This window comes from Bubalus kerabau, chromosome X (genome assembly GCF_029407905.1).
Source record: "Bubalus kerabau isolate K-KA32 ecotype Philippines breed swamp buffalo chromosome X, PCC_UOA_SB_1v2, whole genome shotgun sequence".
Taxonomy (NCBI): Eukaryota; Metazoa; Chordata; class Mammalia; order Artiodactyla; family Bovidae; genus Bubalus; species Bubalus kerabau.
In genome coordinates, this window is record NC_073647.1 from 18,257,860 (window position 1) to 18,272,471 (window position 14,612).

General features: G+C 41.7%; 1 protein-coding gene across 1 annotated transcript; it reads left to right on the plus strand.

Annotated features, from left to right (window-relative positions):
- Nucleotides 1-226: 226 nt before the first annotated feature.
- Nucleotides 227-11,909, plus strand: RBMX2 (RNA binding motif protein X-linked 2). The gene is made up of 6 exons (XM_055562862.1): nt 227-411; nt 610-725; nt 1,846-1,897; nt 8,331-8,460; nt 10,077-10,254; nt 10,713-11,909. The coding sequence occupies exons 1-6, from the start codon at nt 347-349 to the stop codon at nt 11,246-11,248; spliced, it is 1,077 nt and encodes a 358-aa protein (XP_055418837.1). The 5' UTR covers nt 227-346; the 3' UTR covers nt 11,249-11,909.
- Nucleotides 11,910-14,612: the final 2,703 nt, after the last annotated feature.

Consider the following 14,612-nt stretch of genomic DNA (forward strand, 5'->3'; position numbering starts at 1 on the left):
AAGGATGGAGGCGGAATTTGGGAGCGAAGGCTACGACTTAAGTCGCCGTATCAGGCACTTTTTCAGTCTTAATTCAGCAAACATTTGTAGCTAAGCTAATCAATGCCAGGTGTCGTCCAGAAGCTAGGAGTCCTGAACAGACCAGGCTCGCACCCTTGCCCAGTTTTTCGGAGGAACGTACAAATGGACCAGAGAAAAACTCTCCGATTAAAGAGCGAGCACCGCCGAACAGGGAAAGCCGCTGCTAGCTCTAGTGCTCAAGCGCTACGCCCCCGGCGCGTCAGCGCTCTTCCGGCGCGGCGCAAGCTCCGCGGCAATCAATGGGCGCGAGGCGCCGGGACCGCGCATGCGTCTTGCAGCTTCTCTGGGACTTTGCTTCCTAGGTTCTGCGCCTGACCCCACGGAGATGAAGTAAGGCCTCGACTGTCCTCTGAGGAGGGGTCGGGGGAACTGGTGCCCGGGGGCAGCCCACCGGGGCTGAGGTGGTAGAGCATCTGCGGGGCTGACGGGCGGGAGAGGCGGGGAGTCTAGAAAATTAGTCTCTCGGTTTTGTTCTGTTCTACCTCAGGCCGGGGCGCGCTTACATGCCCGCTTTTCCTTTCGGTTTAGCCCTTTAACTAAAGTGAAGCTGATTAATGAGCTGAATGAGCGTGAGGTCGAACTGGGGGTGGCGGAGAAGGTGTCTTGGCACAACGAGTACAAGGACAGCGCTTGGATCTTCCTGGGTGAGGCCCACGTTTTCCTCTCGTAGGGCTCCTCTTTCCCTCCCGCCCTGCTTCCTAACATTTCAGCGTTCCCGCCTTTGATTCCTCCCGACATTCACCACCCACATCTATTCCCTTCCGCTGTGTCTCTGTAAATACGTTTTCCTTGTCTGTTTTCTCCCCATTTCTAGTTTGCTCTCCCTGCCAAGTCAATGCTCATAATAGGTACTGCCGGCCATTCACTGTGCTGAGAATCGTGCCACTTGGTTTCTCAGATACCGTTACTACCATCCCCCTGTCCCTCCCCATTTATACAACTAAAGAAACAGGTGCAGAGAAGTTAATGACTTCAGGTCACATAGCTTAGGAAGTGGAACAGCCAGAACTATGGCACTCTAGAACTCATGGTCTTAGCCCCTATCTCATATTACTCCCAACTCCCTCCCCTCCTCATTCTCCTTCCCTCAGAGTTTATTTTCCTCATCTAATTATGTCCTGCCTGCTATCCGTGGCCATATCACCATCTCTATATTCACTTTGTGTCATATGCGGTAATTTGACAGTTTATTCAAAGAGGTTATTGGACCAGACATTGTGTTAAGCATTTTATTTCCATTTATTTAACCATTATAACAATTCTGTGAAGTTAGAACTGTAATATCCCCATTCTATTGATGAGGAAGGAAACATTTGCAGGGAAATTTATTTCCTATGAAATGCTTAACAATTGACTTTATAAATCCATAGTCTTTGTGAGATGGGGTTAATATTTGCATATTTAAACTGATTTTGGACCTTAGCTGTGAATTTGCAGATAGAGAGCACATGAGTTCAAGATATGTTTTTGGAAGCCAAGTTTTGTGCTGGAAACTATCTGCTTTGTCCAGAAGATTTTGGATGTGAGGGGGGTTAGTTTGGTTAGGGGTGACCCCAGCTTTTCCACTCAAAGTTAATCACTCCTTTTTCTGTATTACTGCTGCATTTTCTGTGTGCTTCTGTCATTGCATTAGACTAGGTTCTTTGAGGAAAGGCCCTGTTGCTTATTCTGATTTGCATCCCAGTGCCTGGCCTAGTGCATGCATGGTACATAGTAGACACTTGGTAAGTGTTTGCTGAACTGAAATGTGTTTTTCTTTTTGAGGGGGACTTCCTTATGAATTGACTGAAGGGGATATCATTTGTGTGTTCTCACAGTAAGTCACCTTTTTTTCCTTCTTTTTAGTAAGTCACTTTTTTATTTCTTACCTTCTGGGTCATCAGAGTAGTTTGCTTCCGTAATGCATTTTCAGTTCAGTTCAGTCACTCAGTCGTGTCCGACTCTTTGTGACCCCATGAATCGCAGCATGCCAGGCCTCCCTGTCCATCACCAATTCCCGGAGTTCACTCAGACTCACGTCCATCGAGTCAGTGATGCCATCCAGCCATCTCATCCTCTGTTGTCCCCTTCTCCTCCTGCCCCCAATCCCTCCCAGCATCACAGTCTTTTCCAGTGAGTCAACTCTTCGCATGAGGTGGCCAAAGTACTGGAGTTTCAGCTTTAGCATCATTCCTTCCAAAGAAATCCCAGGGCTGATCTCCTTCAGAATGGACTGGTTGGATCTCCTTGCAGTCCAAGGAACTCTCAAGAGTCTTCTCCAACACCACAGTTCAAAAGCATCAATTCTTTGGCGCTCAGCCTTCTTCACAGTCCAACTCTCACATCCATACATGACCACAGGAAAAACCATAGCCTTGACTAGACGGACCTTTGTTGGCAAAGTAATGTCTGTGCTTTTGAATATGCTATCTAGGTTGGTCATAACTTTCCTTCCAAGGAGTAAGCGGCTTTTAATTTCATGGCTGCAGTCACCATCTGCAGTGATTTTGGAGCCCCCAAAAATAAAGTCTGCCACTGTTTCCACTGTTTCCCCATCTATTTCCCATGAAGTGATGGGACCAGATGCCATGATCTTCGTTTTCTGAATGTTGAGCTTTAAGCCAACTTTTTCACTCTCCTCTTTCACTTTCATCAAGAGGCTTTTGAGTTCGTCTTCACTTTCTGCCCTAAGGGTGGTGTCATCTGCATATCTGAGGTTATTGATATGTCTCCCGGCAATCTTGATTCCAGCTTGTGTTTCTTCCAGCCCAGCGTTTCTCATGATGTACTCTGCATATAAGTTAAATAAGCAGGGTGACAATATATAGCCTTGACATACTCCTTTTCCTATTTGGAACCAGTCTGTTGTTCCATGTCCAGTTCTAACTGTTGCTTCCTGACCTGCATACAGATTTCTCAAGAGGCAGGTCAGGTGGTCTGGTATTCCCATCTCTTTCAGAATTTCCCACAGTTTATTGTGATCCACACAGTCAAAGGCTTTGGCATAGTCAATAAAGCAGAAATAGATGTTTTTCTGGAACTCTCTTGCTTTTTCCATGATCCAGCAGATGTTGGCAATTTGATCTCTGGTTCCTCTGCCTTTTCTAAAACCAGCTTGAACATCAGGAAGTTGTAATGCATTTTATGGCATCACAAAAGTCCATTTATTTTAACTGTAGACTGACTGGCATCCCTGCAATGGGGGGGCCTGAAGCTTCTGTTCTGGTCTGGATCAGTCCCAGGACATGGTTCTGGAACTCTCCAATGTGCCAAATCCAAGAAGTTGGTTGATATAGGAGCCTGTCTTGGAGATTCTGGTCTATTTTTATTGTCTTTTCACTGAAGCCTACACTGGAACAGACTGGAACTCCTAGGAAGGTACTCTGTTGGCCCATCCCCTTGGGCTCTTACAAACTAGGGGTAACTCATGATCATGGGGCCATTCTGGGCCCACACCTGTGTGGCACTGTAGGATTAGGGCAAAGCACAGAGGAACTGGGAAAAAAGCAAAAGGTTTAGGCAGTAGTTTTTTTCGTTGTTGTTGTTTGTTTCTAGTTGAGTATAAGGTTAGTGAGCAGAGCCAGTCTCTTTAACTGGAGACTGAGAATCACAGGCTGATGAGGGATAAGATGAATAGGAGAATCTTATATTCTTCATTCTGCTACGGGATGATAGCAGCAGCACTAGGTGGGAGAGAGTCTTGGTAGCTCACATTAGTAGTGGCAGCTGGTAGTAGGTAGTAAAGGGGTTGGGTACAACCTCAAAGCTACACAGGGTAGTTAGTCCATAGGTGCCAGAAGGCCTTGGCAGCTCAGAGCAGCAGAGAGCCATGACCCCTGGACTGTGGAGTCCTCAGGCAGAGAACCATGATAAAAGAGGTTGGGCAAGCAGACAGTGGCTGGCACACCCTAGCAGAGGCATTGCCACGGCAGGGAATTGTTGGACCATCCAGTGGGCAGAGGTCCCTGGCTGATTGGTTGGGCCATATACAAGACAGAAGGCTGTGGGAAAGAAATTGGGCAAGAAAAAGGCCATGGTAGAGGGCCCTGGTAGGGCCTGAGGCTGCTTTTTCCAACTCTTGGGTATTGGGAAGTTCACAGTAGGTACAGCCTGTAACTTCCACGCCTTTGTGGTAGCTCTGCCTAGTCCAGTCTCCCACCTGGGAGCTGTTTTTGTCTTATTTGCATTGAGTGATGATCACTAGTGTGTGTGTTTATTCCAGTTCTCTGTTTTGGCTCCACACATTGCTCTCCGTGATGATTGCCTGTGTCACTGATAACAGTGGCTTTCAAAAAATATTTTGTTTTCTGATTATCAGAGTAATGTATAGTTGTTGTAGAACATTTGGGAAAAAGAAAAAAGTACGAAGAATAAAATAAGAATGTACTTTAAGAAAAAAATGTTAACATCTTTGTGTATTTATTGTCTTCTTTTCAATGTTGGGCATTATTTCCAATATTTTGCTGTTATGAATTATACTGCAGTGTACATTGTGATATATGCATCTTTGTATGCCTCCCTGATGGTTTCCTTCATGAAATTAATTTATAAACATTGTCAAATTACTCTCTGAAAAGGTTGTCAGTTTTCACTCTGACTGGAATGCTCATTTTCCTGAATCCTAATCAGTAATGATTATTTTAAGAAAATATTGCCATATGACTTCTCATTATTATTTTACTTTGCCTTTATTTCATCATCAGGGAGGTTGAACATCTCTTCATAGATTTATAGGCCCTTATTATTTGTCTTTGTAAATTGTCTATTAAGATCATTTGCCTATTTTTTCCCTGTTAGTGTGTTCCTTATTTTCTTACTGATTTTAAAAGAGCCCTTCATGTATCAAGGATATTAACTTATTGTTTTTAACACTTTATCATGTATTGTATTGCTGTGGACTTATTTTTTTAATTTGATGTGTTATACTACATTGCCATTATTATTATTTCTTGATGCTCAAACTGTCCCAGTTTGGTCTGTAGTTATCCTGTCAAGCCAGCTCATGTATTCTTTTTTCTTTTACTTTTTATTTTGAAATACTTGAAATAATTTCTGGGTTAAAACAGGAAAGTTATGAAATAGAATGAAGAATACCTATATCCCCTTTACTCAGAGTCCCCAGATGTTAGCATTTTATCACATTTGCTTTATTATTTCTCTCCACCTATACGCATATTATTTTTTTTCTGAACCATCTGGGGGTCAATTGCAGACATGATGCACATTTACCCCTAAATTCTTCAGTGTGTATTTCCCAAAATACCGGGACATTTAACTTCAGGATAGTGATCAAATTCAGGAAATCAACACTGTTACACTGTTATATAATCTATAGACTTTATTTGACTTCCAGTTGTCCTGATAATGTCCTTTATAGCAAAAGGAAAAAAAATGGCTTTCTAGCCTTAATCTGTGATGTAAATTGCAGATGTTTTCTCCTGGTTTGTCATTTGACTTTGTTTATTGTGAATTTTTTTCTTTGCAAAATTATTATTTTTAAATTTTTATGTGTTCATTTATTCATATGTTTAAATGATCTTATGGTAACATTGACTTTTTAGGGGATGTACAGTCCTATGAGATTTTTTTTTTTGATACTTGAATAGATTTGTGTAATCACCCTTACAATTAGGATGAAGGACAATTCCATCATCCCCCAGACTCCCTCATGCTGCCCCTGTAAAATCTGTCCTCTAATTGCTGGAGAAGGCAATGGCACCCCACTCCAGTACTCTTGCCTGGAGAATCCCATGGATGGAGGAGCCTGGTAGGCTGCAGTCCATGGGGTCGCTGAGAGCCAGACACGACTGAGCGACTTCACTTTCACTTTTCACTTTCATGCATTGGAGAAGGAAATGGCAACCCACTCCAGTGTTCTTGCCTGGAGAATCCCAGGGACAGGGGAGCCTGGTGGGCTGCTGTCTATGGGGTCGCACAGAGTCGGACACGACTGAAGTAACTAAGCAGTAGCAGCAGCAGTGATCAAATTTATCAGTCTTTTAAGCTTCTGGATTTGAGTCATAATTAGAAAGTATTTCTCCCCACCCATCCACGTTCTCTTCTAATACTTGTATAGTTTCAGTTTTATGCATTGAAATCTCTGATCCATTTAGACTTATTCTGATGTATAGTGTGAAATATGGACCCAATTTCATATTTTTTCAAATGGCTATCTAGTTGTCCCAACAGCATTTATTTAAAACTCCATATTTCCCCCAGCAAATTGGAGTGTCACCCTTATACAGAAGTATTAACTTGGGAGGTGATTTATGCAAGAAAAAGAGGTGTCTTTATTGAAAACTGTGTTTGTGTCTTTCAGTAGTTTTTAAGAGTTTTCTTTGCATAGACCTTGTACGTTGCTTGTTGTTATATTTATTTTTAAGTATTTTATCTTTTTGTTGTTGCTGTTACAAATGGGGCTCCTCTTTCCTTATATTTTATGATCATTGTTTGTAAGAGGGTGGTTTATTTTTGTTGTCTTTATATCTTGTTATCCTACAGATTTGTTATATAGTTTGTTTTTATCATTGTTTATCATTGCTTCTCTTGGGTTTTCTATATATATATCATCATATATAATCTTCATACAGAGATAGCTTTACTTTTTTAATTAATTTTTAAAATTAGAGTATAGTTGATTTACAGTGTTGTATTTGTTTCTGCTGTGCAGCAAAATGAGTCAGTTATACGTACACATACATTTACTCTTTTTTTATATCTGTTTTCTCCTGTCTAATCGCATGGGCCAATACCTACAATATTAAATAGTGTTAAATAGCTGAATACCATAGTTGAATCATTTCTAGTGTTTTCTTTTAAGTAAGATTCTAGATTTTGGTCTGAAGTATATGTATGTGATCATGTTATGACATTTCCATCAGTTACTATTGTATTTTTATGACTGTAGTTTTAAATTTATGAAGCTTTAACTTTTCTGGAATTAATTTTTATATAATGAGTAAGGTAGAATTTTTTCTGTTTTCTTTTTCATTAAATTATGTCTTTATTAACTTCCACGTACCTTCCTTAGATTTACTCTCCCCTGCTCCCCTGTGGCTTGTGGGATCTTAGTTCCCTGACCGGTGTTTGAACCTAGACCCTGGCAGTGAAAGCACCAAGTCCTGACCACTGTGACTGTCAGGGATTTCCCCTTTCCTTTTTAACAATAAAATTCTTTAATGTTACAGATTTTCCTGAGTGTGTGTGGTTTTAGCCACATCCTGTAAGTTTTGGTGGGCTTCCCTAGTAGCTCAGATGGTAAAGGATCTGCCTGCAATGCAGGAGGCCTGGGTTCGATTCCTGGTTCAGGAAGATCCCCTGGAGAAAGAAATGGCAAACCACTCCAGTATTCTTGCCTAGAGAATTCCATGGACAGAGGAGCCTGGTGGACTATAGTGCATGGGGTCGCAAAGAGTCGGACAAGACTGAGCGACTAACACACACTAAGTTTTGGTATATATTCCCATTTTTGTTGTTTTCTAAATACTCTACCATGATTTCTTTATTTTATTTCACTTTCTCTTTCATCCAGTAGTTAGCCTGGAGAATAGGTTTCAAGTTCTAGTTAGGGCATTTTTTGTTTTGAAATTATTGTTCCCAGCTGTTTCACATTATGATTGGAGAACATGATCTGTGCTGTTTTTGGAGATGATTGAGGTTTACTTTGAGATCTAGTCTACAGTCAATTTTAATATGTGTTTCATGGATTCTTGAGAAGAAACTCTTTGTACAATCGAATATATCTGTATATCTACTAGTCTGATGTTAATATTTTTAACAATGTAATTGTTATATTATTAAGTATATGTTTATTTGTAGTTATATAATTTTATATTAATTCCTCTGACTTATTTTTCTCAATTTTATGTGTTGTGAACTCACAGTGGTGTGTTAAAATCTCTAATAACTTTCACTCTTAGTTGCTCTTTGTATTTTTAATTAAAATTTTGGATGTGTTAATTTGTGTATAAAATTTCATGACTTATGTATTAGGACCTTTTTCCTGTGTAAAAGAGCCCTCTTAGTCACATTTAAATGTTTTCTTTAGTTGGCCTTGAATTCATCTTTGATCTTAATACTACCACCCATTTTTTAAATTAGGTGTTCTTGATATATCTTTTTCTAACTTTTAATTTTTAACCTTTCTTTGTCATCTTGTTCTCAGTGTGTCTCCTGTACAGATTATATTATTTGAATTTTGTTTTGTCATCCAATCTGAAAGTTTTTACATTTTAAGTCAATAGTATCTTACTCTTTTATAAATTAAATAGATACGGGGAGATTGTTAACATTAATCTGGTACGGGACAAGAAGACTGGGAAATCCAAAGGATTCTGTTTCCTCTGCTATGAAGACCAGAGGAGCACAGTTCTGGCTGTTGACAATTTTAATGGGATCAAGGTGAGTATGCTTACTGAGCAGAACTTTTCCATTGTGTAGGGTGTCAGTTTCATTTCCCAGCTGATGACTACAGGCTCAAGGGCAGTACTGGTCAGCTGGGTTGCAGAGGTGTGGGGACATACTGACTGGGAAATGACCCCAGGACACAATTCCGTTGGCTCATGACCCTGTCAACATGCGTTTCTTTTCCCCATCACTTAGCAAGCTATGTCCTCAGGAACATAGGTACCATGACCCCCCCACTCCCCTTCATCTTGCACCCAACCAGGCATTTGTTTTTCACCTTTTCTTCCTCACACTCCACTCTCATTTCTGCTGTATTGGAGAGCAAAGAGACTAGCAAACACTGCTGTTTCATGCTGTCCTGTATCAGGGAATTTGGGGTTCTATCATGGTTTCGTGACTGAGGACCTGGCCATGTATGTCTCTCATATGTCTCCATTGACTTAGCAGTACTGGGCCCTGAAAATTCTCTAGTTAAAATCTGATGACAAAGTCTATGAAAGTAACTCATTCTGAAGTTTTCTGTCCTCTGTTCTCTCTCCTCCACTCTTGTAAGTACGACAGGGTGAGTGATGACATGAGAGTGAGACATGAAAAGGGGATGGGGCAAGTCAGGGTTACCTATGCTCCACATGCTCCCTGTGCTCATTTAGGAAAAGCACTGCCATTGAATGAGCATTGTCACAGGTTGGAGGGGTGACTCTTGACTTGGAGAATTTGTCACTGATTGCACCAGCAGTGAAAGGGAGTCACCATAAAAGGTGACTTTATTCCACCTTTTATGGTGGAATGGGATAGGTGAAAGTACTCAGGCTTAGGGGTAAGAGTAAAAACTTGCTCTTGAATGGAACAGTAAAAGCCAGACAGTTCACATTTCTGATGGCATTGCCTATAGAATAAGTCTGTATCTGCCCGAATGTTTTTGTTTTAAGTGAAGGTTTAATTTTTTGTTGTTCACCTGGAGAGTTGGGATTCGCAGTGATAGTATCAGCATGAGCCAGTGGTTCCAGTATGGTGGGGGTGGAGCAAGGAGTGAGGGCTTAAGAGAAAAGAAAGTAGTCCTTTCTAGATTCCTTACCCACTCCCAGCTGTTGTTCACTTTGGCCTCATCCATTTGTGTTGAGAAAGCAGCTGTAGCATTGAGCTGAATTTTAGGAATTCCCTTTAGCTTCCAGGCTTCTTAACAGTGTGTTTCACTGTAAATTAATGTTACAGATGGAAGGTAATTCATGTTTGTGCATCTAAACTCTTGCAGTTTTCCATGCTGCTTATGCTTTGGGGCAGTACTTCCTAGGCTCTTTTCACTTCATGGCACACTTATAACATGGAGATATTTATATAGAACTCTGATAAACTGATGAGGCTCCCAGGATCTCCAGCTGCCCCAGGCTCTACCTGACTGCCCCCAGGGTTGAGCGAATGTGTAGGGATGTGTTCTGTGACACATCAGTTGAGCAGGTCTGCTTTTGAGATTTTCTGAGAAACAGAATTAGCAAGAGGGTAATGAGAATGGTTCAAACCATGGATTTCTGCAGCTGGGTTCAAATAGATATAAGGCTCTGTTTGGTAGCAAATAGTTAGCTATCTGCTAAAGCAGTGCCTGTTTGTCTTAGATCAAAGGAAGAACTATCCGAGTGGATCATGTATCTAACTATCGACTTCCTGAGGACTCAGAAGAAATGGATGAGGTGACCAGAGAGCTGCAGGAGAAGGGCTGTGGGACTCATACTCCTCCACCAAGTTCATCTGAGGGCTCTGAAGATGACAAACCCACCAAAAAACACAAAAAAGGTAAATGGTTAAAGCCTGTGAGAAGATTCTGGGTAGGCTTAATGTTTGCTCTTCTTAGCCTTCACTGAGAGTTGGTAGTCAGTTCTCAAGTGTGCAAGGGGGCAGGTGTGGGGAACCTTACTTTAACTGGGAAAGAAGAAGTATCAGCAGAAGACTAATGCTATGGGCTAAATTCTGGCCACCAAAATGCATATATTGAAGTCCTAACCCTCTGGTACCTAACAATTTGACTGTTTGGAGGTTGGGTCTTTAGAGAGAGAATTAAGAGCTGGAATTGCCTTATACAGCAACCTGACATATTAAGGGTGACAGACATCCAGCTTGGATTCTTGGAGGCACTTTTCTAGAAGTAGAGACTGTGAGTGGTTCACACTGCTGCCAAGCATGCTTTCCTTTTGTATATCCTCCATCTTTTCCATCTTCTTTTTCTTACTGATTGTGCCCCTCTTTTCCTCCAGACAAAAAGGAAAAAAAGAAAAAAAAGAAAGACAAAGAGAAGACTGGCCGGGAGGTACAGGCAGAGCAGCCAGCCTCCTCTTCATTGCCCAGAAGCAAGATGATAAAGGAAAAGGATGACCCTGGCTCTAAAAAGCACAGTGGCAAGCACTCAGAGACCGCAGAGAAGGGTCAGAAGTCAGAGTCCAGGGAGGTGCGGAAGTCCCACCCCAGTTCCCCTGAGGTCAGGATGACCTGCCGTGGTGGAACGGAGGACCAAGAGAGGGAGCCAAGAAAGGAGAAGTCCAAGCATGAACACAAGTCATCAAGCAGGAGGGAAGAGAGAGAAGACAGGCACAGAGAGAGAGACAGGGGTAGAAGCTCAGACACACATTCCAGACGACATGACAGGCGCTCTGAGGGGCGGCATGACAGGGGCTCTGAGGGGCGTAGTCACAGGAGTAGAAGTAGGAGCCGAGATAAATCCCACCGGCATAAGAGGTCCCGGCACTCCCGGGACCGGGAGTCCTCTAATCCTAGGGAGCTCAGGCATCACTGATGCCGCAGCCTATTTAGCTATTCAGCATGGTAGAATTAAAACTGAGCTGTATTTTTCAAATACAATGAAATTCAGTTATTCTTTTACTATATTTACATGTAAAGTCTTTGAGAATGAATTCTTTTGATCCCTTGAGTATAATAATCATCAAGAGAGCTGTAGTTTTTAACAGCTAAATATCCTGGATTTTTGAGCAGAATCCATTGTCCCTGGGAATATACTTGGTACTTTTGGTACATACCAGAGCATGTACCTAAATCTGGGTTCATAAATATGGCCATTGAATTCATGACCCCAATTTATGATGAAATGACCAGGAAGGAGAAATACCAGACAGTTCTAGAATTCCAGTCTTTGTGCTACATGTTAAGAACCTTTCCAGTTGGCAGCTATAACCATTGAGCAGAGAAGTGTGGCTTAACTAGGTTCAGACAGGTTGCTATGCATGTGATAAGGATTCTTAACATCAGCCTGCTCCTTCCTTATTTTTGCCTACCTGCCCCCTGTTTTTTGAAATTGTGGACATCTTTTTTCAATTTTGCTGTTTTTGTTTTGGTTGATATGTCTACATTTTTTCCCTTATAATGTATTTATTTGATTGAGAAGAAATTCACATGAAATTAACCATTAAAAATTTATTTATTTTTTAATTTAAGGATAATTGCTTTACAGAGTTCTGTTTTCTGTCAAACATCAGCATGAATCAGCCATAGGTGTACATATGTCCCCTCCCTCTTGAGCCTCCCATCTCCCTCCCCATCCCAACCCTCTAGGTTGATACAGAGCCCGTTTGAGTTTCCTGAGCCATACAGCAAATTCTCGTTGGCTATCTATTTTACATATGGTAACGTAAGTTTCCATGTTACTCTCTCCATACATCTCACCCTCTCCTCCCCTCTCGCTGTGTCCATAAGTCTGTTTTCTATGTTTCTCCATGTCTGCCTTGCAAATTCATCAGTACCATCTTTCTAGATTCCATATAGTGCATTAGTATATGATATTTATCTTGAAATTAACCATTTTAAAGGGAACATTCAGTGCAGTTTGGTACATTGACAGTGTTATAAAACCACCAACCATATCTAGTTCCAAAATATTTTCATCACCCCAAAACGAAACCCTGTATACCCATTAAGCAGCTCTTCCCCATCCCCTCCTCCTCCTTGTCCCTGGCAACTACCAATCTGCTTTCAGTTCCTGTAGATTTACCTATTCTGGACATTTCTTGTAAGTGGAATTGTACATGTGGCCTTTTGTGTTTGGGGCCTTTTACTTAGTATAATACTTTTGAGGTGCATCCATATTGTATCAGTGAAAATGTTACTCAGTCGTGTCCAGCTCTTTGTGATCCCATGGACTGTAGCCTTCCAGGTTCCTCTGTCCATGGAATTCTCCAGTCAAGAATATTGGAGTGGGTAGCCATTCCCTTCTCCAGACACCTCATTTGTTTTTATGGATAATGTCCCATTGTATAGATATTCCATGTTTTGTTTCCCACTCCTGAATGGATAGACATGTGGGTTGTTTCCACCTTTTGGCTAGCCAGGTATACCAACCTGTTATGTGCTTAGTCTGCTTTTTAAATTTTTTTTTTACTTTACAATATTGTATTAGTCTGCTTTTCACGTAGCTGCTCTTGGTGAGGTGGGAACACTTTGTCAGCTCCATTGCATATCTGTCTGGTCTGATGGGTAGTTCTTTCTCATTTTGAGATTCTTTTTATTTATTTATTTTATTCTACTTATTTATTTAATCAATCCTTTATGAATTTGATAGGAACAGTCCACAAAACCGTAATACCTCTGCTGAATTATTAAAATGGAATTTCTGACACTGTAAAACATAGGACTAGAGCTTTAATAGTGAATGTGCTAAGTTAAAGTAACTGGTGTGTTTGTATGGGTCCTAGATGAGATGTGCACCTACATTGGTGGTTGGGATGTCCATGAAGGAGAGTGGGGAGGGAGCTGGCGGAGATTGGGAAAGCTGTCAGACTATGACGTATGTCTGACTTCTGGAGAAGAAAGGGAGGGAAAGAAGGAAGTTACATAGGAAAAGTCTTAAGACTGCAGTGGAGTTCTAAGACTATTTCGGCAAGACCAGTGGTGAGCCCTTGATCAAGCGTCACCTGTCAGAGGAGTCCCAGGAGATGAGCCTTGGTAAACAGGCGTCCTTGCTGCTGGACTTCTGTCAGCCATCGTGACCACTCTGCTCGTGTCCATCATGCCAGTTGTGTAGTAACTAATGAAGGCCCCTGCACCTGGCTGAGTCGTTGTGTCTGCCTGGTGGTTCAGTGCCTCTTCCATAAGAGATGTTTTCTGGTGGTGGTTAACATATGATGCAGAAATCTTCACACTTTGCATGCTCCCATGTGTCAGTCCACAGCCTTTGCATCAGATCACCTTGTCTCTGATCTTCCAGCCCTTTTCCTTCAAGACTTCCAATTGGATGGTCAAGCCATTGGCCACTTCCAGGAGTCTTATGTATTCAATAAACGGTCTCACTTTGGGCCACTTTTTCCACACCAAGTCAAGTGCCCTGCTTGTTCCATCCACTGGGAAAATTCCCTTCTCCCCCGTGAACGTATCTGCTGTTATATAGATACCACCCATCTTCGTTTTGTACTTAGATATTGAGTGCTGACCCATCTGTAAACCAGGCTCAAGCTGTTTCCTCCTTCAGCTGGTCATACAGGAATCCCCATATGGCCATAGGTGCAGAGTTACCATAGAGCGTACCACTGTCTGCATCATTCAGGTGTTTAACGGCAGCGCTGATCTACTGCATCTCCATGGAATATGTATTTGATTTATGTATCAATTAGGGTTTTTTCAGAGAAACAGGGTATACATATATGTATGTGTGTGTGTATATATATATATATATATATATATATATATATATATAATCTACATACGCCATCTATATCTTGCATCCAGTATTCAAATGTCTGGCTATTCTTGCCCCAGTGTACATACACCCAAATGAGTGGCTTTAGGTCCCTTCATTAGTTAGTGCTGGGAGAAGCATTACATGGCATTGTCCTTCCTTCTAGGGGCCCAGCTACCTCTTCTAGATGTGAGGATGGACTGATGTCTGGAAATTGAGCAAGTAATTTGGACTTTTTATTGGGGAGAACCTCCCTTGGCCCCCTGTTTCTCCACTTTTGCCTTTTTCAGCTTGTAGATCTTGAGTGATTAACCCTTGGTGGCTCTCTGTATTGCTTCTAGGGATACCATGGTCCATTTATGCTGTTTCCATGAGTCCATGTGGGTGAAGCCCGCTTGGTTGCCCTTCTGACCTTGAGGTTCGCTTTAGTATTTGTGTCTTCCTGGCTTCTGGTGGATAAGCACCGCTCAGTTCA